Source organism: Euphorbia lathyris, chromosome 4, assembly GCF_963576675.1.
Source record: "Euphorbia lathyris chromosome 4, ddEupLath1.1, whole genome shotgun sequence".
NCBI lineage: Eukaryota > Viridiplantae > Streptophyta > Magnoliopsida > Malpighiales > Euphorbiaceae > Euphorbia > Euphorbia lathyris.
Window position 1 is genome coordinate 54457258 of NC_088913.1, and position 25292 is coordinate 54482549.

A 25292-nucleotide genomic window follows, 5' to 3' on the forward strand; every position below is an offset into this window, starting at 1 on the left:
GCCATTGACAGGTTATGCACAAAAAAAAAAATCGAGAACAAATATAATCATATTCCTTTTTGTAGGGAGAATAATATAATGGGAGTTAAGAGTTCGAAAATATTGCGACTTCTAAATGTAAACAAATGACTATCTCAACCCAAAAGGTAAGGATTGTCTCACATATTTAAGAAGTCATATAGCTTCTTTATTTAAGAATGTGGAATGTCTAATACGCGCCCCTCACGCCGAATTCATTTGGTACGTGATGCTAATATCAGCAGGAGCACCAACATTGAACCATAGTTCTGATACCATGTAAATAAAGGGCTAACTCACCCCAAAAGGTACCTCAAAAATGGTAAAAATTGCCTCACATATTTAAAAAATCATATAACTTCCTCATTTAGTAAGATGGATGTCTAACACTAAATAAATCTTTAAATTTGGATGTACTTGAAAAAGTCTTACTTCTTGTATTCTCATTATTATTATTATTATTATTAGTGGAGTTTTTTCCAATGCAGTGACAAAAATATTTTCCACTTAAATCCTTTTGTTACTAGTATCACTTTATTTTTATCCTTATAATGCTCTATTTTAATTTATAGATATCATTTTGTTAGAATATAATTTACGAAATTCTAATTCCAAATATGGTTAGCAAGAACAATAATCAAGTCTACATTATTGATAGAATTGGGAAGAGATTGAGCTCTTGGAATCACAGTTTTCTTTCGCATACTGACAAAGAAGTGCTTTCTTAAATCTGTAATCCAGTCTCTTCAAACGTTTCTTATAAAAGCATTTTTTTTTGCACCTGATTTATCAACTTAACAAAAGAAATAGATATAGATTACAATCTCAAGTAAGGAATAAAATAATAAGGCTGCATGAGCATAGCATCCCATCCCCAAAACAGAAAATAAAACACAAAATTAGAGCTTGGAAGGAAGGATACACCAAACCAAACCTCACCTCAGCTCTACCCTGCCGGGAATACTCTGTTCTGCTTCGCTCAACACGGATTGGAATAACTAACTTCCTTTTGGATACAACAGTAATTTTAACTTGCTTTACAAGGCAAGGCATATACAATAATTACCAAAACTAAAGCCTCCTCCAAAAGCTTCAACTTCTTCTGTTCTGTTCTGTTCATGGAATTGCAGATCTTAAATTCAATTCAGCTTCTTCACCTTCTGATTCCTCGGCCTCATCCTCTGCCACAGTCATCAAAGATGCCGACTGTATCTTTCCAGCATGCTCCAGCCGCATCAGAATTACCCCTCTGATGTTATATATTATATATATATATATGCAACACATGAAACGAGACAACGGTCATCAACTGACAGAAAAACCACCAACTTATAGCTAAGTCACAGTTTACCTTTCAAAAAAAAAAGGAACAGTTTACCAAAACTCTGGCATTTTAGCATTCAAAATTTATTGCGTTTGTTATTTTCTCTATTTTGGTTATATCAAAGTAAACACAATTTTGTTCCCAAAAACAGCTGACCAGACGGAAAAAGATTCCATAATCCAAAATCACAAATCAGCAATCCAAGTAACAAACTCAGAATCTAATATCAAAAATCAGTACAACATAAACTGTGGCATCACAAAAAGAGCTCCTACCCCTTTCCCAAAATTTTAAGGTCCAGTTTATTTTTATGCTTATGCCAATAGATAAAGATTGGCATTGTATCAGAAAACCAGAAAGAGAAGAAAATATTTGAAGAAACAGAAGTAGTTGACATGTAATATTAAATGAAATGCAACCCTTGCCCAGGAACTTATCCAAGCACGCAATTGGTAAACATGCTAAAGTAAATAACATGACACACGTTCTTTACCTCGCATAGCGGGACTGCGTTGAGATATCCCGAACTTTAATTCTATTTGCAGTACCACTTTGGCTTACTAAAACCACTTGTTCGTCACTTTCACCATCTTCTGATAGGGAGACAGATGTAGAAGGAATTAGCATAATACTTGTTTAACCAGAAAAAAAAAGCTATTGATTTCATAAAAGCGTCTTCAAAGTGATAAACAAAACAATACCAGTCAATGAAAAGCCAACGACAAACACAGCAGCCAAGCGGTCCTCTGCAGAAAACTGAAAAATGGATCATAGCAAGTATTATAGTACAGCATGATATAATTTGCAAACAAATAAATAATATTTTAGAATAGGTTAAATTTCCAAACAGTAGATATAACAATCACAATACCTTATAACCTTTTAAACCAACTCTGTTTAAAGGCGAAAGTCGAAAGCTACTTAGAGGAACCCGCTTTCCATAACCATTCTCTGACAAAAATAATAGCCATGGGCCCTTATTCCTACTGTCAAACAACAACAAAAAACATAACCTTTAATACGGGAAACTCAACCAGACATTTTTGGCATTGCTTTTCTTACATAAGACAAAAGGATAGAAATTAACAGATAGAGGGCACCTGAATATAGGAGGGGGGGTGGGGGGAACATAAAATCCACCAAATCAAATTCATTACTGAGATTCAGAAAATATAAATAAGAAAGAAATGCAATACTATATCCAATAACTTTAAAAAATGAAATAGAAATAGTAGCCTCAACCTAAGTAACTAAAACTTCCAAGTTAGACATATTTGTTCATGTATCAACAACCAAAGCTTTCAATTCTTTAACTCCAATAGTTGAAGATCATGAGAATTTCATGCCTTGCATCTTTTGTGTTGTACCAAGCAAACCTTCAAGCTTTTCTAACTTCTCTTCCAACAAATTCAAACTTTCTTCAATAGGGGGCCTTTTATGCTTTAGATGGAATTATTGGATAACCATCTTAGTCACAAAATTGTAATCAACTTGGGGCTGGCTGAACAAGAAGTCTGCAAATGATCATGCTAAGATCTATATCGCAAATGCATATATGTTGTCTCTCTAAACTGGAAAAGAATTAATAATGGTGCAAAATTCACAACACAAATTAGGACACCTCAAACCATGATACGCACCACATACATAAATATAACTCGTCTATTTGAATTTCAGCCCACATATCTCTTTAATGTATAATGAAATTTCCATGGTAGAGAGAATGAAGCCAATCAATCAAGGAAAAGAAGAAGAAATCTCAGCCAAACCAGAATGGTAAACGGTCTTGACCGAAGAATAGATTTCAAAAAATTCAGTTGGAGCCCAATGGGAAACCGCAGCATTCAGCAAAGGAAGAGAATAAGAAATCACAACTGAACCTACGCCAACTTGATGCAAAACAAGGATAAACAAATGCGCCAAGCTGGAAGCACAAAGCTGAAGTAAAACAAAACAACATATACCAATCCAGCCAAATACAAGGACTACATATTTGAAACTAGGAAAGTTAAAGCTGAATTCCTAAATAAATTGTAAACTCGAAATTCCAAATGGAAGCTTGAACAAAATTTCTAAATTCATAATTATGAATTATCAACTACATCTAAATAATATGTTTAAGTTTTCTTAAAACTACATCACAAAGTCATAACAAGCCTCTAACTCGTGGATATACATGTAAGGTAAATAGCCCTATGTTTGAAAAAGCAGCCCAAGGGAAAACAATAAAAAAAGGGCGGCCCGGTCGCACTACGCGTCCCCGCTGAGCGAGGGTCCGGGGAGGGGTCCCACCACAAAGGTGTACTGGGGACAAGCCTTCCCCTGCCAATTTATTTGGCAAGAGGCCGCTCCTAAGACTCGAAAATGAAATGAAGATTATAAATTAAATAGAGCAATAAAGGAAAAATCTAGATTGTCTAAGAAATTACTTGCTCCTTGGATCTTCAGACATCCTCTCCAAGTCCTTCCGCAGGGTAGCTGGTATTATGTCCATGCTTGCCATCTTATCTCCCTCCTTCAGTCTCATGGCCACTCCACCTCTGGTATTCCGGCCTAGAGCTCGTATCTGAATTCAAAGGAAAAACGAAAGTGAAGTAGAAGATATAAACCAGAACTGAATTTGGAAAATTCTAATGCTCAAGGCTCATGAATCATGATACACGTCAAAGACCTGCTTAACCTAAAACTCAAAACTTAAAAGGAGAACCCTATTAGGACAAGTAGTTAGCAGGAGTTATTCAGGTAGTTAGCAATAACTGAATTTATATTCTGAATTAATCCATATCTCTCTTATCTAATTCTCAAATTTGTAAATCTCCCATATGCACATACATCATCCTATTATGCTAAAAAAAGTACCAAAATATCAATGAGAAAGCAAGCAATTGCATTCTCAAATCAATCCCAAGTCAACCATTTTTCTACAGGAAACTCACTTCTTACAACTCAAACTATCATAATAAGCAAGGAGTTGCTTTCAAAAACATTGCATACTGATCACTTGCCTTCTTATTCTGTTTCGAGGTTCTTCCTCGCATTATTGGGCCTCAGACTCCTTGGTTCAACATCTCAAAAACCTATTTAAAAGATTCAGAAACTGACAAATTTGGCTCAGTACACCCAAGGAGCCAAATTGATTGCTAAAATATTATTAGTCTATTGATCACCTTTTAACTAATTGTAATATTTCAAAAACTAGACACTGATTATGGCCCCTCAATCATAGGCATAGCCCTCAATGATCAACCTAATCCTATACCTTCTCATGAACTTCTGGTCATTGCCCTCTCAACTATTCTTCTGAAGTCATCAAAATCAAGCAGCCAAAGCTAATTTTGCAAAAAAATAAACTCTTCAAATAGCACGGATTTCCAATAAAAACTCAAGGGCAGCCCCATGTGCGACTCTCATGGAATAACCATTGCTAATATATATCCATGTCAATTCTGCAATATAAAGGAAATATTGCTGATTGTTGCAGCAAATATTATGTCTAAAGTTTGGTCCCACACAGACCTCAAGCAAATATGTATGTTACTGACAAGAAATGAATTCATTCTATCCTAAGACTTGTAAGGGCCAATCCTTGTTGATTGCATTTCAAAATTCTCTTGATTTTAAAGTGTTAATCAAAGAAACATTTATTTGATTTGTTTCCTTCTTTCTCTTGTCATGATTATGCACCAATTTGCTACCTAATTGTCAAATTTAAATCCAACTGGGGAAGAGAATTTCAAATGTTCAAATGGAGTGATACACTTCATACTTCACAATGCTCACATTAAGCGAATGGAAAATATCTAATTGGACCTCTGCTTTTGAAAATATAAACATCTATCGACTCAATTATTTGCATGCCATAAAAAATTAAACAATGTCTCTATTGACTGTTTATTTCAAAATCACAACTAAGTAATAGTCTAATTTGGTTGTTCTTTTTATTCCCTAGTGCGCCCATATAACAAGTGCTCTTTCTGGAAACACAAAGTTCTATACTTGCTCAACTCTCCCAATAGAAGTTCCTAAGCATGAAAAACAGCATGAATCGCTGAAATTCTCTAATTAGGCTAATAATTAGATGTTCATGCAAGGGGACCACATTAGCTTTTCTAACTTGATAGCAAACAGAACTGTTCTATTTTTTGTGTGTGTATGGGATGGGGGATGAGAAAGAACAGGAATTTTCACATGCACCTTAATGAGCAAGTGAATTTGCTCATTCACCGTTAGATATAGGCTTATTAAATCCAAGCCTCAGGATGCTTTGAATCTCCACCTTAGGATTCTAATAAACCTAGATCTAACGGTGAATGAACAAATTCTACATGCTCATTAAAGTGCATGTGATCAAGACTGTGAGAAAGAAATACAATGATTATCAAATAAACAAAGGCTAAGAATTAAAAAAAAAAAATACATGAGAAATTAAAAAGTGCCACTTCTTTCTATGCAACAAAAAAAAAGGCACTAGCATGTATTGTATAATCAGGATGATAAATATGATAACTAAACTATCTATATTTTAAGTGAGAGGCAACAGGAAAATCGTCATTAGGAGCATAGAACGGCACCACAATTCAGTATGAGGCTTAATATGTTTAAAGTATTTTGAACTTTGCAATTTTCCAATTAGCATTCTCTTTCTACTTTCCCACATTAGACTCACCTTTTGCAAGGAAAAAATGTTAAGAAAAAAGCATTTGATAAACTGAAAAGGAAAATTAGAGTTCTTTATTGCAATCTCAAAATCAAATTTACTATACATGCCCCCAGGTAAAGATTAATGTGATTTAAAATGCATTGTAAGCAAGAGAAACAAAGTATGATAAGTACATTCTCACAAGAACATAGGATGACCATTCCATTGTGCGAAGCCATAGCCACAAGATCACCATTTGTGCAACAGCGAACCCATTTTAGCTCATCACCAGGAACCTGCAAATTTGTGTTTGAACCCTGGTTGACAAAGTATACATAGTATATAGATTGAAATCCCAAAGTGAAAAAAGTAAAAATAAAAAACAAACCAATTGAATAGCTATGATTCCGGTTGACCGTATCGTTGAGAAAACACTCAATGGCACTTTCTTGATGTAACCATTCACTGTGAGCATTAGAAGGAACTGATCTCCGGTAAATTCACTCACGGGAATGACAGAAGTTATTCTTTCACCGTCAGATAAAGATAAGATCTGTTCCAGCATGCAAAAATACATTCACAACCTTAAAAAGCAGAAAATAAATCAGGGAAAGAAAAATAAATACCTGGACCAGTGGCGTCCCAGCAGCAGCCCTGCTGCATTCTGGAATTTTATAAGCACGAGCTGAGTACACTATTCCCCGATCACTGCAAAATAAGTTGTCAAACTCCCTTGTTAGAGATAATAATAAAAGTTGTTCTTGGGCCTTAACTATCAACTTAAATCTTTGGTTCAATTGGTTCTTTGACATGGTATCAAAGCCTCTCAGACCAAGTGGTCGAGGGCTCGAATACAGGCAACCCCATTTGTTGATTAAACGCATGGTAAGATGGGCTTGTGTTGTGCACGATTCAAGCCCAAGGGGCATTCACGTGAGGTGGGTGTCAGATAATAACAGAAGTTACTCTTTGGCCGTAACTATGAGGTGCAAAAATGAGGTAAACACCATAGGGAATCAACAAGGTGCAAAAACCATAGCTGCAAAACCATCAACAAGATGTAACATAGGGAATTTTTGTTAACTGATTTTAATCATGGTCGTTCAAGGCGCAGTAAGGTGCAAGGGGGTCTTGGAGACTAGGAGAAAGGCTCAGGCATGTGCCTGATGAACATAAGGCGCAAAAAATGGACAAAAAAAAAAGATACAAAACCTAATTATCAATATTTGGTACTAATGTCACTAATACTCTATTAGTAGTTAAGGCACAAGTTATGATGAACCACACAAACCAGACAAAACCACATACAAACATGATATTACACATCAAAAACACCAAGTTGAGTGTTGACAACAGAGACTAAGATACTAGAACTGCTGCAGCAAACCTCTGTTAGTTTCTTGTGTCGCACTGCAGGAGCTCATCTTCTTTACCTCTCTTACTCTTCTTCTCTCCCTTCTATTTTTAGGTCTCTTCTTATTCTTTTTTACTTAGATCAACAATTTAGATTTTAAGTTCACTAAATAAAAGAAGTGGTTGAGATTAATAAACCATTTACTTTAATGAGCAGTAAAAAAAATCAAAAACCTAATCATTAATCAAAACACATAATAGTTGCGCCAGAGGCTGCGAAGCCCAGGCGAGGCTAGTGTTCTAAAAATCGGCCTAGACGGGGATTTTACAACACTGCCCCAATTTTCTCAAATCGGCTTTACAAATTGGTTTACTGATTTTTGGATGCCTATGCGGCTCCAGGCGGACCTTCTAAAAAACCGACCCTTAAATTTATATCAATTTTTTCAAGTTTAAATAAAATATTAAATAACCTAAGACTAAAAGAAAAGACCTAAAACTATCAAAGGATATTATTATTTTGTTGTTATTAATGTTATTTTGTTGGCACATTTATATTTTTAAGGACATTAATGTAATAAATATTAAAATATATATGTTTTTCTATCTTAAATCTTTTATATTATTATTTTTACATAGTATAATTCAAATTTTAATTGTATTTATATAATAATTTGTTTATTAAAAATTAAAAAAAAAATACATATCTGATAAATACCCACGGCCCTGTCCGCCTGACTAACGCCTAGCGTTTTTTACAACCTTGGGCGAGGCGCACAAGGCGAGACCCGTTTAAACAGAGCCTCGCATAGGACTTATTAGGTGCAAGACCTTGAGCCTCGCCTGAGGTGAGCCTTTAACAACTATGATTTGATTGATAATGCCACATGCAATAGATAATGAGTTGAAAGGCGGCATCAAATTGACGTAATAAGTGATTAGATATCTAAATATCAGCAATAAAGCAGTTCGAAACTGCAATGTTGACAATCATTTTATCACCCGGCCAGAAAAGAAAAAAAGAAATCAACCAAAAAAGCCAAAAAGAAAAAAGGCCATCAAGAAAAGATCAAATGAAAAAGAGGCAAATTTCAATATATACTCAACGTCATGCTAACACACCATTTGGAATGTAAAATAATTTAGACATTAGAGTAAACCATTCTGGTCAACATTTTTTACATATAAAATGGAAAAAAATATACAGAAATATCAAATGCAAAGGGAGTCTTTTCATTTTGAAACTTGAATTTTAATAATTTAATGCAATGTGATCAGCGTTTAAAAGATTGTTTAATGTGCCAATCTGCTTCTGGAAACACATTTTATTCAAAGGAGCAAGTTTCCAATTTTATTAAATTTCAGAAATGTGACCCTAAATGTTTCCCAAATTCTAAGGGTTTCAATTTTCTAAGTGATTTTTGTTTTCGAAAAGTGGAAACTTTTCAAAATCAAAGTGCAATGCAACATAGACATTACTAGAACACTTATTATCTACATTTTAGATTTCATTAATTATGATTAAGGAATTCTAGTGTGCAAGTTCTAATACTAATTCATGTCCCCAACACTCACAACATCCAAAGTAATTAGAAGCAAAAATCAAGTGTGGAAGCAGCAAAAGTAATAATAACCAAACCACAGCATGGCTACCTTATATATAGCTCACAAACATTTTGAAGAAACCGAAATAGAAACAGTAGGGAATAGCAAAGCACCTAAAATATAGCATATAATCATGTGCTCGACAAACAATAGAGTCCATCATTGCATCATTGACTCTCAGTTTACCAACAGATTTACCAACAGTTCCTCGATTTTGAAGATTAAATGTATTGGGCTTCATCCGCTTCACATAACCCTTTTCACTAAAAGCCTGCAAAACAATGATGATATTATTGAAAGAAAAATAAAGTCAGTTCCCATTACAAACAAAACAAACAAATATGAGAAAAAAAGAGAAAACTTCCAACAATTGAATATAATGGAAACTAAATTACTAAGAGAACAAAGCAATTAATGAATACCCATCATAAGACATACCAGAAGCATTTCTTCATTTGGAATAACATCTATATCTTCAAGATGACCACCATCTGAGTCCTCTATGGAAGAACGTCTTGGAGTGGAGAACTTATTCTTAAGCTCCAATGCTTCTTGTTCAATTAACTAAAAGTTGAAACATGTATCTGGTTAGGATATGAAGTACCAATAGTAGAAAATCGCTTCAAAAATCATTTTCAGAATCACCAATCTTTCTCCTCGTAACAATACCACAAAAGTAGCGGACTTAAGCTAAGGTAAAAAAATGTAAAATAATAGTTCTTTTGAATTATGAGATTGTTTGATCATCTTTAGTTTAGTTAAGTGCCAAATGAACCACAACCACTCAAGCTAAAAACCCAAGTCTATAGGTAAGATCACCAAAAGTAGTTTAATATCTGTAATACACATCTATATATAATGGCTACTGGGGTTGAAGCACCACAACTAAAGGTCCACTTTAAAAAAAAAGGGCGGCCCGGTCGCTACGCGTCCCCGCTGAGCGAGGGTCCGGAGAGGGGTCCCACCACAAGGGTGTACTGGGGGCAAGCCTTCCCCTGCCAATTTATTTGGCAAGAGGCCGCTCCTAAGACTCGAACCCGTGACCTCTTGGTCACACGTCAAACTCAGAATCCTTTGCTTTAAACTAATCTCACACAATATAAAAGAATCACTTAACTTTAAAGCTCATACGAGTAAGAGAGATTCCCAAAAAAAGAAAATTTAAATCTCTAATAACGAGGTCTTCGATTTCTGAGTTTATTTAAATTTTCAATTCATTCAATTTCTAGGTCTTCTCAATATGAGTAGTTTCCATGTTTGTTCACAATTTAGGACCTACTTGTCAGTATATAACAAAGCGTGCTTTGCACTCTCTAATGGTGTTATATGCAAGGGATTAGACAACGAAAATTGAAGATAATCGGGGGGACGGGGGGTGTCAAAAATAGCCAACTAAAGACTGAAAATTGAAGATAATCTGGGGTTCAAATATAGCCAACTAAAGACTTGGGGGCTCAAATTCTAAAGTTAAGGGGCTAAATTGAGCTTTATGCCTTAAACAGAATTCAAGTCAAGGTAAGCTAAGTTTGTTATAATATTGACGTTTTTTAATACATGCTCGGTAATTTTAGGGTAATACCTATGCTCAGAATACGAACATAAAACTTCCAAAATATCAATTTGATTCTTATATAAAATGAAAAGACCGCCAAGGATTTGGCAAGGATAAACTAGAATGGAAAATCGGTTGATGCACCAACAAGTAAAATACATAAAGAGTGAATTATCTTGAAAACTAAAAAGTATTTGCCGAGTTGTTACCTGCAATACGTTTTGTCTGCTCGACAATAGTTGCTCTAGCCTTGAAATTTGCTCCATCAGTAACTTACTTTCATCGATAAACTTTTTTCTCTGCTCAAGCATTTGATACAATATAAATTGTAAATTGCATTCTTCTAAGTTATAAGAAATTCGAAATCTGATTGCGTAAAAAGGAAACAAAATAACAATATTGATCACCTCAAGAAGAGTTATTCGTCTTAGGCTTATGTCCAATATAGCATCAGCCTGCTTCTCCGAAAGACCAAATTCTGAAGAATAATTACCAAAAGCAATCAGAACAAAATCAAACATGCTGAACAAAATGGTAACTTGACACATATGTTAGAAGGAACATGTTTCTAAAACTAAACCAGAACACCTAGCAGCTCACTGGTTAGAGACCAGTTAAACAAGGTCAACAAGATAAGCAAGTCAAATATAATTTTAATATACACACTATCTTATCCACTAAAATATCCAAAGCAAGCACAAACAGCAGCAGAAAAATTCTTCAGTTCAATTAAAATATGCAAGCATCTATAAAAATAATTTCCCAAAAGTTATCAGGCAAGCCACGCATTTCCAAGCAATACCAAACTACAAAGAGAAGTCAGCAACTATTTGATACAAGGAATTAACTAGGGTGCTAGATTTTAAAAGACTTTTGAAGACTTTAAAAGTCATGAGGTATTCAATTTAGAATTTTAAAGATTATATAAGTATGGAGGTATTGAATTGAGATTTTAAAAGACTTCAAAAAGTCCACAAAAATCTAGAGGTATTCAATTACAACGTTTATGGAGTCATCAAAAGTCATGATGTATTCATGAAAACTTTGAATTTTATAACAAAAATGACTTTTGTAGACTTTGAATGACTTTATGAGATTGTATAAATACCAACTGCCAAAAAAATTCTTCCCCTTTCCCTCCATATTTCATAGGAATTGAGTGGACTCTCCTCTTTCTATGGGAACGACTGGAAATCAGCCCTTGATTTTTTAAACTGGGTCAAAATAGAATGCTAATTCGAACACACACTGGATAGAAATAGCATGATTGACATTTGGCTAATTCAGAGAACGACAGAATCACTTCAATTCCCAACCATGCCACATTTCGAATATTGTAATATGATTTTGCGTGGTTGGTTTAAGATGGGATGGAGGAAGTGCAGGGAGTTTTGGGAGGAAATGAATGAACATGGAGTGCATAAGAATTTGCATTCTCGTTCAATATATATGAAAATACTGTGTAAGGGTGGGAAATGGGAAGCCATGAAAAACACTGAAATTGTACAAGGAATTGAAATGTGCAAAAAATTGGATGTTGTGGGTTATAATGCTCTTTCATGCCATTGGTTTAGCAGTGGGTGTGGATTCTGCAGTTAAGGTGCTTGTTGAGATGCATAAGAAGGATATAGTACTGACGTGATGACTATTATTGCTTCCTTGGATGTCTTAAGAAGCCACAACAACCGAGGATGGACACTATTATTATAAATGAAAATTGATTTATTAATGTCAACAAAATGTATCAATGTCTTTAAGTCATCTAAAAGGAAGTCTATAAAAGTCATTCATAAATTTATAAAATCTACAAAAGCCATTAAAAATCCATCAAAATCTCTAGAAGTTTTTCACTTTAAGAAAATCTTCAAAAATCTTATAAAATCATCACTCAATACACCCTCCTAAAGCAATGCATTCTGTCTATGTTTGTATGGAAAGTAAAAACACCAAAGATCAAATAAATGAAAGTATAACAAAAGAAACAAGAAAATAAAAAGGTAAACTGAGATTACCATTCCTCAGACCAGCAGATGCAGCAGCATTGCTTTGCGCCTCCTTAATTATTTGGATCACACTGTCCAAATTATCAAGCCCTGCCACAATACCCTAAACAAACAGATGATAATGTTACTCAAGCAAGAAAATACACTGACCAAGTGTTTAGGCATCTCATGATGTCGATCAATTTTGTCTTGAAGAATATGAAATTGCTGGCTAAATGATATACTGAAGTTGCTTTACTGCTCAATGACGCATATAATGATGAAGAGTGAACAAAAGAGGACAAAGATAACACAAACTTGGATGGAACTTAAGAGAGTTAAGACCAACTGGACATATTGCCTGTCGTCTCCCCTCCAATTACCCACAAGGTGAAGGGGTAGGAGAGTGGGCATAGCAGGATGCATGAATAAAAAGTGCCCATGCGATTAACTAATTACCTCAACAATATGCTTCCTTTCCTGAGCATGTGAAAGCTTGAACCTTGCACGTCTCTCAACAGCAGAGCATCTAAAGTCTAAGAATGACTGGCAAGAAGAAACAGAAATATAGAAACAGTAAGATAGAGAAAGTACTACCATGTCATTTATGATTCAACTGACGTGTAACAAAAATTAAATATTGAAGAAAACTAAGCATTACATAGAACCGCATATATGGAAGTTTTGAATTATAGAGCTAGTCACCTGAAGCAAATCTTTCAGACCCATCAGTTTGGGTTGCCCATCAAGAATGCTGCCATAAGGAGAATCAAGGTCAACCATGCAATAAAAGAGCAGAAAGCAATCTAAATACAGCTTCAGCAGAACACTTGCCACAAGAAAGGGCCATGCATATTTGCAAAAAGCAGAAGCTAAAATGAACAACTTACCCCACCATATTGCAGCTAAAGCTTGACTGAAGAGGAGTCAGCCGATATAGGTTATTTAGCACTATAGATGGGTCTGATCCCCGTTTCAGCTATAAAGTGATAGAGATTGCATTAGCATAATACTGATGTATCAAAACAAGTCAACACAGGAGCACAACTTGTATCACTGTTCAAAACCAAGGCCGCCTAGTCCCCGCCTAGGCACTCGAAAACGAGAATACACCCCAATTTTCTTCGATTAGTCCCTCTAGGTATTTTTTTGGCCCCTAGGCGATTTTTAACCACATGGGCTCCGCATAGGCCGCCTCGAGCCGCCTAGACCACCTAGGCACACCTAAGCGACAATGAACGAAAGCTTTTTTTATTGTGAATTTATTTTTTGCTTTATTATAATTAACTTTTTGAGTTGTTTCAATAATATTGATGTTTGCACACTTTTAAAGATATATGTTAATGTTACAAATATAAGTGTTTTCAATATTGAATAATTTTATCTTGTTACTTTTAGATAGTATAATACATATTTTAATTGAATTTATATAACAATTTGTTGTTTAACAAATAAAAACACAAATTCGATTAATCCCCGACTAATCCTCGAGGGTCCTGTCCGCCCGACAAGCGCCTAGTGTTTTTTACAACCTTGACTTGCATATAGTTACATACCTCAATCACTATCCGCATTCCAGAACGATCACTTTCATCACGGATGTCACTGATGCCATCTAAACTCTGTCAGATAAAATATTGAAGACATAAACAGTTCGGAACTTATAGAACAAAATGACTCGATCCAGTAGCGAAAAGATCAAACTCATGTAATTTATTAGCACCACCTATAGTTACATTTATGATATCAAAATATGATTCACTAATATTTTCAACAGTAAATATAAAATCTGTCCTACTTTGGAGGTATAACATTCCCTTCAACAACAAACATTGATTTTGAACTAATAGGGGGGTGAGGAAGATCCTAGTCATAATCTCAATTGTCAAGAACATAACCACCTGCACACCAGGTCAAAAAACTTAATTAAGGGCAGAAGTACCATCCCTAGGGAGCTTGGAAACTTTCCTCATCATGTTTTTCCTTTTCATTCAAAGTAAATGGTTTGGCCTCTAAAAATATTAGAACGATAGAATAGGGAAATAATCCAGTGAATTTTTGAACTACAGGGACAAGGTCAGCATCAACAAGAACAATGAATTATGAATAGAAAAAAAAAAGAGCAACAAGATCATTATAAACAATTTGAATATACGTTCTGGGCAAGACAATAGTTCACATGGCATTACATGATAGTGAAATTTGCACCAACTTCTCTTCTTCATGTAATAAGAAAGAAAGAAAAGAATGGAATTTAGTACAATGGTGCTCTATCAGAGATAATAATAGAAGCTATTTTTGAACCTTAACTATCAATTTTCAGCTTTTGGTTCAATTGGTTCCTTGACATGGTTTCAGAGCCTCTTATACCAAGTGGTCGAGAGTTCAAATCCACGCAACCTCATTTGTTGATTAAATTTCTAACACACGGTAAGATAGGCCTGTGTTGTACACTCTTCAAGCCTAGGGGCAGTCGCGTGAAGGGACGTGCCAGAGATAATAATAAAAGCTATTCTTGGACATTTACTATCAGCTTTTGGTTCAATTGGTTCCTTGACATGCTCCAAGCTTCAAATATAAATGGTCTTCTAATGAGGGTAGGCCAAAATTCTCTCTAGATTCGAAACTATTTTCTCTTATCCTATTTTTGAGTGTGAGAACCTCAATACATGATCTAAATAAAATGGTTTCTGCTTAAATTGCTTGAATTAAACAGTTGACAAGGACTTAAATTGCAAATATATTTTGTACTTATTCAGATATGGGTTTTAGCTATTATCAACTTAGATTCCTTAACTTAGCTAATCAAATTCTGCAAATAATGCAAGGCTACTATCCATACTAATGCCAAAGAAACATATTTCATTTCATAACATTTCTTCCTTTTCCCTACCAAGTTATTTCTTCTGCCTTAATCCCCTCTTTTCCCTTTATAAGACAAATGGCAAGCAGGGAAAACAATCCATAATGCAAATAATCCACTTTCCCCACCCTGAATAGGAGTATAGAATCAGGCAATCAAGAACATCAAGCCATTTGATCCAGAAATAAAAGTCATAAAGTATAACTAAAAAATTTGCCAACAACCTTTGAGCAATGCAAAAAGTACCACTTTCTGAACAGGTACAGAGAGATATTTAGATATTGACTAGTTCAAATAATATAAGAATACCTTATCCTCTACAAGGTCTGCAATTTTTTCCACAAGTGATGCCTTATTCGTTTGATAAGGGATCTGTTCCATAGGAAAAAGATTACTCCTCCCCACAAGTTGAAAATAAATATGCAGAGCAATGGAAAACATTCAATAAATACAAACCTCGTTTATGATAATTGCAGTTCGCTTTGTCTTCGGGTCAAGCAGTTCAACATCTGTCTTTCCTCGGACAACAATACGTCCTCGTCCGCTGCGATATGCCTCTAAGATACTGGACATGATAAACAGAAGTTAGAATCCATACAAGAATATTTAAACTAACATAATGTGTTTAATATCTTGATATAAGCAAACTTTTCTAGAATGATGTTGAACTATTACGGAGACACTCTTTAACACTATTATGGAGAACATAAACACTATTACAGAGACACTCTTTAACACTATTACAGAGACTCTTTAACACTATTACGGAGAGCATAAACACACAACTGATCTATTATTTCTCTCACCTATTTCTAGAACAAAAAAAAACATTGCAGATCATCCTATGACAAAAAAATATATATATATGTCCATAATAGATCCAACTGCAAAGTAAAATTTTACGACAAGATACTTAGGACAGAGCATAAGCCAGCATAATCAAACTCCAACAGCTATTACAGAATATTCCCATCAACAGTTTTTTTAGCACTTTTAAGTTTTACCAGCTAATATGCTGGCAGATATCAATGGCCAACAACTACTGAAACAACAGTAAACACAACTAGATCAATTTGCTATCCTTCTAGGCTAAACATTTTGCTGCAGTATGCCAATCATCAGTGTTATTGTTCACTAATGTAAACTGTTCAGATGTAGAGTACATTCACAGTCTGCTGCACACACACAAAAAGCCTAAAGTGGAGCAAATACTAAGCACTTCTCATTCTAAATGCAACAAAGACAAAGTTTATCAACAGTCAAAGAAAGACAAAGAATAATTTAATTTATTTTCACTCTGAAGTCCAATGATGCAATGAAAAGGTGAAATCAACATTCTAACCTACCCAAGGTTTCCCATAATTAGGCCGCCTGTAGGAAAATCAGGTCCAGGCATGTATTCCAACAGTTCCTGCAACTGTAACAGCAAAAAATATGTGTATACATATACATATAGCAACAATATTAGAACAATATACCAGTCACATACTGATAAATGAAGAATAAAGTTCATCAAGATAAAGAAAACTGAAAGCAGTGAATATGTGAATGAAAATAATAATAATAAAAGAAAGTACATGGTTTAAGTTTAATACTGAAAAAAAAGCCCAATTATTAAAAATTATAAACCCAGGGATAAAAAACACATCCCATGTTTGTTTGCGAGATAGAAGAGTGAGACAGATGAGGGATAAACTTCTTATCCCTCAAATCCTATACCTAAGAGAGGGGTGGTATAAGGAGGTGGGATAAGCTCGTGCGATTTTAATATGATGGAAAAGTCCATCTTATCCCTCAAATTAATATTATGTAGTTTAAATAAGGTTAAAATAGTAAAATGTATTATTTTATCCCTATCCCACCTACCAAACATTGAATAATAATTCTCAACTATCATATTTTTATCCTTATCCCAACCATTTATCCTTGTCCCTATCCCAACCTTTATCCTTGTCCCTATCCCAATAGAATACCAAACGCCCCGCCAATGTACAGTAGAACCCACACAAAAGCGTGCATAGATTAATATAGTAGTAGCTCACATAGTTCAAATAAAAATAACATGTTTAAATTTCAAACTAAAAGTTGTCAATATTATTCAAAGGGTGTCTTTTGGGGAACTGATTCCTCCTCATCTTCTCTGTAGAATTAATAACTGCTCCTCTCATCTACTCTTTCCACTCTTCTTTTCTCATTTTCTGTCCAAATTTCATCATCCATCAAGTTTCAAATTATCCTTTTTAAGGATCTACTTTGAGTAGGAAGAAGGAAGCAAGTTTGTCTTCCTTTTTCATACCCCACCAGGTTAGATTTTATGTGTTTTACTTTGTTATTTTTTTTCTTTTTAGTCAGTTTCCATATATTTTATCGGATCTCTTCATCCGTCTAATTTGTATCTACTCTCTATTATTCTTTCATTTATATCATTTTCGAATTTAGCAAGTGCGGAAACGGTTTATCTTGTATGTGGATCAATAGATCTACATGGTTGCATCAAAAGAAATGACTCAGATCCGAATGTTCGGAATGGCCTAAATGCTGAAGATTGGATTGCATCTACTTTTATTCAGATTTCGATTTACGATAAATATATGTTTTATTGTTGTTTTGTGTTTTTTTATGCCGTTATGGCCTTTTTTGCTCTCTGTAGCCATTTCAGTCTCTTTGTAGATCTTGTAAGGTTTGATTCCTTACCATTGTTTTTTTGTTGTACTTATTGTGTTTTAATCTAATGAAGTTATAAGCATTTTCATCAAAAAAAAAAAAAAAGTTGTCAATATTTGTCAAAGCTTTCTTTCTAAAACAAATTCTTCTCAAAAACATAAAATATTTCTTACCTGGCCATACAACCATGATTGACAGTGAGTTGCTGAACATACCAATAATGTTCAAATTGGTCATCAACTACTTTCAAAAATAGGTCTTATAATATAAATACCAATTAAGTTGTAGTGTAATAATCAAGTTTCTTTTCAAATTGCTTATAATCATATGTTTCATGAAAGAACTAAGCATGTCGTTCCACTAGAGAAAAAGAAAAGCAACAGTGAAACTAGTGAACATTTGGGAGATATTTCACCAAGGCTCTTAATGGGGCTTGGCTCGGTTATATGTGTAACAAGCTAAGCATGACAAGTATTTATGCTCCAACTTGAGAGGAAGCATTATAGACCATAAATAATATTACAGGCTTTATTACAAGCATTGATTAATTGCTTAGCATGAACAGGAAGATTCAATTTTCCGAGTTCAGAAGATCCTCCTTTTAGTATTCTACCCGACAATATGCCCACGTATTGAAGTATTCCCTCCCTTTACCAAATGAAGGGAGAGGAACAAGCAACTTTTATGCCTTCCAAAATGCTTCCAGTTTTTCTTCAGAGTTAGTCTTCAAAATGACGGGTGAATTACACCAATGGTCACTGAAGTTTGGGTTCAGTTTCAAAAAGGATACAGAACTTCATTTTAAAGTCATTGAATTTTCCTCTTATTGCAATGAAGTCATTCCTCTACAATTTCAGACTGAAAAAGTCACTAGAATAATGACGTGACACGTATGACATGGCAGCGACAAGACAGCAAAAAAAAAAATTTATTTACTTAATTCAATTGTTTGAGACTCTCGCAGCCACAAAATGTAATTTCACGTGACATGCATGTGGTTGCTAAGTGATTATCATATTATATGTAAAAGTAAGTTCTTTCCAACGTGGTGGTCATGTCATTATTCTGTCAATCTTTTCTATCTGAATTGGTCGAAACGACTTTTATTGAAATATAAAATGAAAGCTCAATGATTTTGTTTAAACAAAATGAAGTTCACTGCCTTTTTGAAACTGACTCCAAACTTCAATGACAATTGGAGCAATTTACCCTCAAAAAGAAGGTGTGATGCAGTTAGATTAATGGCTTTCTTTAAGTGGAAGATAAATAGAATGGCGTGTCCATATCTTTAGATTAATATGATGGCTAGAATACTTCAAAAAGAAGTGACTTTCTTTAAGTGGAAGACAAAGAAAAAGATGAGGTTCCAAAATCACATATCTAATTTGTAGGGGTCTCAATCACACCTAAGGTTCCATCAGGTAGCAATTGCTACAAAATTTATTAATTGAATGGAAACTACATTTAAAAAAAATAATGATAAATAAACGTTAAAATATGTTGACAAATTAATCAGACCTACAAGACATGGGAATCATTCCAAATCTAATCCTCAAGAGATATGGGTTCCTAAAGAAGACAGTAAGGGGAATAAAGTCTTCCCGAATAAGACTTTCATATATACTATATAAATCAAAGGACTCTTAAGTAGATCTGACCCACTGTTTCTGATAAAGAATGTGATAATAGGAATACAGGGTAAATTGGGAACTAAAGGACACGTGGTTTATGGGCTTAGCTGGAGTTTGCTGTGAGAGACGAGAGGACTTAAGCTTATATATATGGGAGGTTTAGATTGTGAAAAGCATCTTTCAATTGAGTTCGTTGTGAGAGGACTATAGGTTATATCTATATGTGAGGTTTAGATAGTGAAAGGCATCTTTTGGGAAATAATCAACAACAACAACAACAAAGTCTTAGTCCCGAAATGATTCGGGGTCGGCTAACATGAACCATCATATAAAACCGTGAAATCAAGTCGTGTCAGCGACACAAATTCTCTCCCTCCACTCTGTCCTATCCACTACCATATTTTCCTCAATCCCCAATAAACTCATATCACTCTCGATCACCCTCCTCCACGTTTGCTTAGGTCTTCCCCTACCCCTCACCACTACATCCCTTTGGCACTCTTCAGTCCTCCTAACCGGCGCATCAAGCGCTCTTCATCTTACATGGCCAAACCACCTTAGTCGGTTTTCCCTCATTTTATTCTCAATAGATGTAACCCCTACTTTTGGGAAATAATCACTTAAATTAAATGAATTTAGAATTTCACTTCAAAACTAATACATAAAAATGACTACTAACAAAATATACCACTAAAATTTGTTATACTACTTGTAGTCATATACAAGTATCTTATATTATTGACAATAAATTGATCTCTACACTTCATGCTTGTTTTTTTATTATAGGTAAAAAACATATAAGCCCTTGATCTTTATAACTTCTCTTGATTAAACACTGATCAATTAATAAATTTTCTTGATTAAGCCCCAGATCTTTAATTTTTACACACTTTGAGCCCTTCTCTAACGGTTTAGCTAAAGGAGCCATTAGTGAGGGGCTCAATGTGTGTGAAAATTAAAGTTCAGCGTCTTAATCTGCAAAAATAAATGACCAGTGACTCAATACTTAAAACCCTAAAAGTTCAAGGGCTCAATTATTGGTTTAGCCTTGTTGGAAATACAATACTAGCTTCAGTTCACTGCATAAGCTAATTTTCCATATCTCTCTATCGTGATATCCATCAGTTTCAATAGCGCTGGATATTATACAAATAGTCAAATACTCCCTTAACCTAGTATACCAAACAACAACTAGTTGATATACATAATAAATCTAACCTATTGTTCCAGTAGAGCTTGGTATTATATACAAATATCCCCTTGACCTAGAATACCTACTATAGATCTACATGAGCTCGAAATTTACCAAATACTAATTAATGTTTTCAACATAAATTCAAAGATAAGATGGCAATGAATGAACAAAAGCTATGCCCAAAAACGGGAGAGAGAACAAGAAGATTCCAACAATCTATGCAAATATTCTTAACACACTCAGCTATGCATTTTGGCACTTACAGTGGCTTCTGGAGAGTGAATTAATGCACATAGAACATCCACTAGCTCCCCAAGATTATGTGGAGGAATGTTTGTTGCCATGCCAACCTGAAAATAAATAAATATATATATATATATTTTTTTAATGAAAGATTGGGACGCGATTAAGAGGTTAGACATCCCAACTAGGTTGGCTATGGACATTATTTGTCATATAAATGAGGATAAGAAATGAATAAGTAACCACCTCACAGGATGAGGAAAAGATTAAAAAAAAAAAAAACTATAACATTACCGCAATCCCAGATGAACCATTTAACAGAAGTGTTGGAAGCCGAGCAGGCAAAAGCGAGGGTTCCTTTTGGGAATTATCAAAATTTGGAACAAAATCAACCTGCAACAGAAAAAGGTTTGCAAAGATATACCAGGAATTTTGCATATCGAGATATAGTGTGACTACACACACACACACAAAAAAAAAGGAATAATAAAAATAAAAATATTGACATGGGTCCATGAACAGCTCTTACAGTATCTAAATCCAAATCAGCCAACAGAACTGCTTCAGTCAGCGCCTGGAAAAATAAAAGTGAAGTGATTAATCATACGATAATACAGCTGGACTTTATATTCTGCTTCACAAATATGGGGGTGGAATAGCAAATAATAATGTCAATAGATTGCTGATAACACGAAACATATAGCCTATTAATGAACTCAAGATAGAAATTGATATGGTTGATTAACTAAAGGCTATCATAAATTCGATATGGTTGACTAACTAAAGCTATCATAAAAGAAGAAAAAAAAACAAAATAATATCTCAAAGTTGCCTATGTACATATGCTTTTTCACACCTTGAAAGGGACATATTTCAATTTTTTTCTTAGAACACTATAAATAGTTGACATCTTTGGGGCACAACGGGTTTGGGTTGACACATTTAAAACCTTAAGAAAGAGATACAGCAGCTCTAAGACGTGCAGACTGTCGGTGGGCAGAGAAAGCAGGGCCATTAACAGTTAGCTTACTTGTAGGCAGCATATAGCTAATTACTGATACTATTATTGTCATTATGACAGTGGTTGTATGCCAGGGGTGTGTGCATGTACTCAAATGAGAACTTAGTGTGACAGCATACTTCAAGCCTGCACTCTGTGTAACGCATGGCAGCAGGAGGATCCGCATCAACTGAACCAAAGTTCCCATGCCCCTGGATTAGTGGGCTTCTTAAGGAGAAATCCTGCAAAAAATATCACTACTTCAATTTATGTAAAACTTTAAGTTAAGAGTAAGAACATTCTGATATTTCTAAAAAATAATGACTTCAAAGTGAAAATGTAAAAGCAGAGCTACATGTAAACATTAGATTAGAAACTAGTGGAAGGAAAAACTTTTAAATCAAGTAAAGAGATTTTCTAGTAAGTATATTGATATTTAAAAACCTCCCTTATTTTCTGTTTTATTTTTTCAGGGCTACATGAGGTAGGGGGGAAGGCCAAGATAATGTTCACATTGTTTCATGTGAAACAGTGAAAGGCGTCAATTGCCACAGCAAAGCATTTAGCAATTTGTAATGATATGAACACAAAACTGGCTGCTCTAGGCCTTTTATCCATATAAAAAAAATGTATATATGATTCAAACACCAGGGAAGAACAGAAACACATCAAATAAGAATCCCAATTCCATTTTTACCTGTGCCATTCGAACCAGTGCATCATAGACAGCAGTGTCTCCATGGGGATGAAATTTACCCAGAACCTGCAACCAAGGAAGTTTGCAATAAGAATAACTAAGCCTTCAAGCATAAAGCAAAAGGTGAAATTTACCCAGAACCTGCAACCAAGGAAGTTTGCAATAAGAATAACTAAGCTTTCAAGCATAAAGCAAAAGGTGAGCTTTCCACTTCAAAGTAAAAGATTATAACCTCGCCAACAACTCTCGCACATTTTTTAAATGGCTTTCTTGAGGAGAGACCCAATTCATGCATTGCAAACCTGCAGAATGGAAATAATTGCATTGAAACCTCACGTAAAATCCAGTTATAAGAGGAAGACCAATTAATCAATCTGTAGCTGAAGCTGTACACAAACACTGGTAAATATAAAGGAGGGAACTAGAACAGGCACTTCAACTGCTTTTCTTTAACCAAAATAATATTAGGATAACCCAATAAACTCTTTACATTCCCTATAGCGATACTTTCTTCTTTTTTTCTACAATTTAGTGGGGGGAAAAGGACCAAATAAAAAAGAGCGAGTTCCTCCCGGACAGAAAATTTTTACTTCATCCTTTGAACTTTGAATTGAATGTATAAAGAGCAAAATAGAACGATAAGCGATATTAACATTACTAAAACCCAAATTGGTATAGGTATCCCACTATATTTATGTACAGCTAAAAGAAAAAACTCACAGTATCCTCCGGTGCACAGGCTTTAATCCATCTCTAACATCCGGTAAAGCCCTTCCGAGTAAAACAGACATTGCGTAGGCCATATAAGCCTCGGTGGCCTCTTTGTGTAGTTCTGTGGGTACAACTCGGCGGTCTCTGTCCCCATTAGAATCCTTAGTCAATAAAGTCCCATTTTGCTCTTTATTATCCCCCTCCTCTCTTGCCGAAGTGTAAGCTCTGCGGTGCACTTGTACCTGGTGGAGGTGGGTCAAGGGCGGACGGGTAGTTGATAGTAAGCGGAGCTCAGAAAGTCGGAAGTTAAACTTAGAGAAGCGGGTATGGGGAAGAGGAAGACGGTGACGGATGAGAGAACCAGACAAGCGGGCAGCGGAAGAAAATGCCATAAAACTAGGGTTAAAGGTTCTGTAAGAAGAGGAACTCATGCCATGAAGGAGAAGGGTTTTGGGGGTTTATCTCGGAGAAGAGGGAATTATTTCCAAGGGATTTTTTGAAATTGGAAAATGTTTTAAAGTACTGTTACTTGCTACTCTCTCACTTCTCATTATACAGGTGGTTTTCAATTTTTTTCAAACAATTCTAATTTGGTTTTCGGTCCAAACATCCTATTTTTGTCTCGGGTTATTATTCCCAATCGTTATATGGGAGATATTTTTTTAAGTTAAATTAATATAAATTTATTAATTTGATTTTAATTGTATTTCTTAATTTACGTAAAAATGACTTATATAATGAGACAGATGTAGTATGGTTTATTTTCTAAACTATTAAAATTGGTGTAATAGATAGTAAATTAACATAGATAATAAATTAACATGGATAGTAAATTAACAGTATAGAGCAACAACATTACTACAGGATATAATTATCCTAAAGTAGGCGGTGGAAATGTGCAAATATTGACGGTGAGTCTTGTTTATATTGGCTGGACCAGATATTCGAATTTCTTTCCATAGATGAGGTCAAAAGGTTCTGTGCAATGCTGTGGATGAGTTTATTTGTCTATAATAAGGTCATCCATGGTGAATACGCACTCATCGACATGGCTATAATTTGAGGAGTTAATAATGCTCTTCATAACATTGCTCTAAACTTTATTACAAGGCCAAAAGTAGATACTAGTACTGACAATGGGTTCCTCCTCCACCTAAGGTGATCAAGTTCAATTGTGATGCAGCTCTCGTATGATTAATGATGGTTCGGGGGCGGTGAGGCTTGTAGGGTGAAATGATAAGGGTGAAGTGATGATGAGTATGCCTTGTCCGTTAGGGGTTTGCTGGTCGGTTATGCATATGGAGCTCATAGCTATCTTAAATGGGATCACCTTTGACATGGATTGTGGATTCAAATGGATAAGGTGGATTTCATATTACAATAATATAGTCGATGCCATTGTGGAAGCCATAAGTGTTAATTACACTAACATTGTTGTTAAACCTATTCATGAAGCGACTCGTTTCTTTTTGTCCTCAACTTTTGCCTATAAAGGTAGAATCCGTAATGTGGCTGCTCACGAGCTTGTTAAATGGGGACTTAAACTCTCATCTCCTCATATATTCATAGAAGATTTTCCTTATTTTATTTCCATTTGTATGACTAAAGACTCAATTATGTACAAGTTTGTGTTTCCTTTAAACAAATATGGAAAATAAGTAATTCAGACATAAATCACACTAATTAAAGCATCTCCAATGAAGGCGCTTGAAATGATGTTTGATGAGGTGGAAGGTGCTTGGAAGAGTGCATTACATTGAGTTACTTAGTTTTTTATAGCAATGTTGTCACTTTTTGACACTCATTTGTAACTTT

General features: G+C 34.8%; 1 protein-coding gene across 3 annotated transcripts; it reads right to left on the minus strand.

Annotated features, from left to right (window-relative positions):
- Nucleotides 1-724: 724 nt before the first annotated feature.
- LOC136225474 (DNA gyrase subunit A, chloroplastic/mitochondrial) lies at nt 725-24025 on the minus strand. 3 transcript variants are annotated; one of them, XM_066013500.1, is made up of 27 exons: nt 23487-24025; nt 22999-23068; nt 22767-22832; nt 22210-22311; nt 21599-21643; nt 21364-21462; nt 21090-21176; nt 16683-16753; nt 15793-15901; nt 15646-15708; nt 14030-14095; nt 13364-13452; nt 13179-13227; nt 12933-13019; nt 12504-12597; nt 10899-10969; nt 10701-10790; nt 9378-9503; nt 9053-9210; nt 6608-6689; nt 6370-6534; nt 6176-6277; nt 3772-3908; nt 2214-2328; nt 2044-2098; nt 1836-1932; nt 725-1267 (listed from the first exon to the last, which is right to left on the minus strand). In XM_066013500.1, exons 1-27 carry the CDS (start codon nt 23906-23908, stop codon nt 1135-1137), a joined length of 2850 nt encoding a protein of 949 aa, XP_065869572.1. In that variant the 5' UTR covers nt 23909-24025; the 3' UTR covers nt 725-1134. The 3 variants fall into 3 exon arrangements, with proteins under 3 accessions (XP_065869572.1, XP_065869571.1, XP_065869569.1); XM_066013499.1 differs by having other exon boundaries at nt 1836-1935; nt 2214-2325; nt 23487-24024; XM_066013497.1 differs by having other exon boundaries at nt 1836-1935; nt 23487-24023.
- Between the last annotated feature and the right edge of the window lie 1267 nt (nt 24026-25292).

Excerpts from the sequence above, each read along its gene's own strand:
- LOC136225474 (XM_066013497.1), bottom strand. The coding sequence starts at position 23,908 with ATGAGTTCCTCTTCTTACAGAACCTTTAACCCTAGTTTTATGGCATTT. Across the intron at positions 15,902-16,682 it reads CTAATTATGGGAAACCTTGG|TATCTTAGAGGCATATCGCA; the intron begins GTAGGTTAGAAT and ends TATCATGTCCAG. Across the intron at positions 3,909-6,175 it reads TCCTATGTTCTTGTGAGAAT|ATACGAGCTCTAGGCCGGAA; the intron begins GTACTTATCATA and ends CTTTGAATTCAG.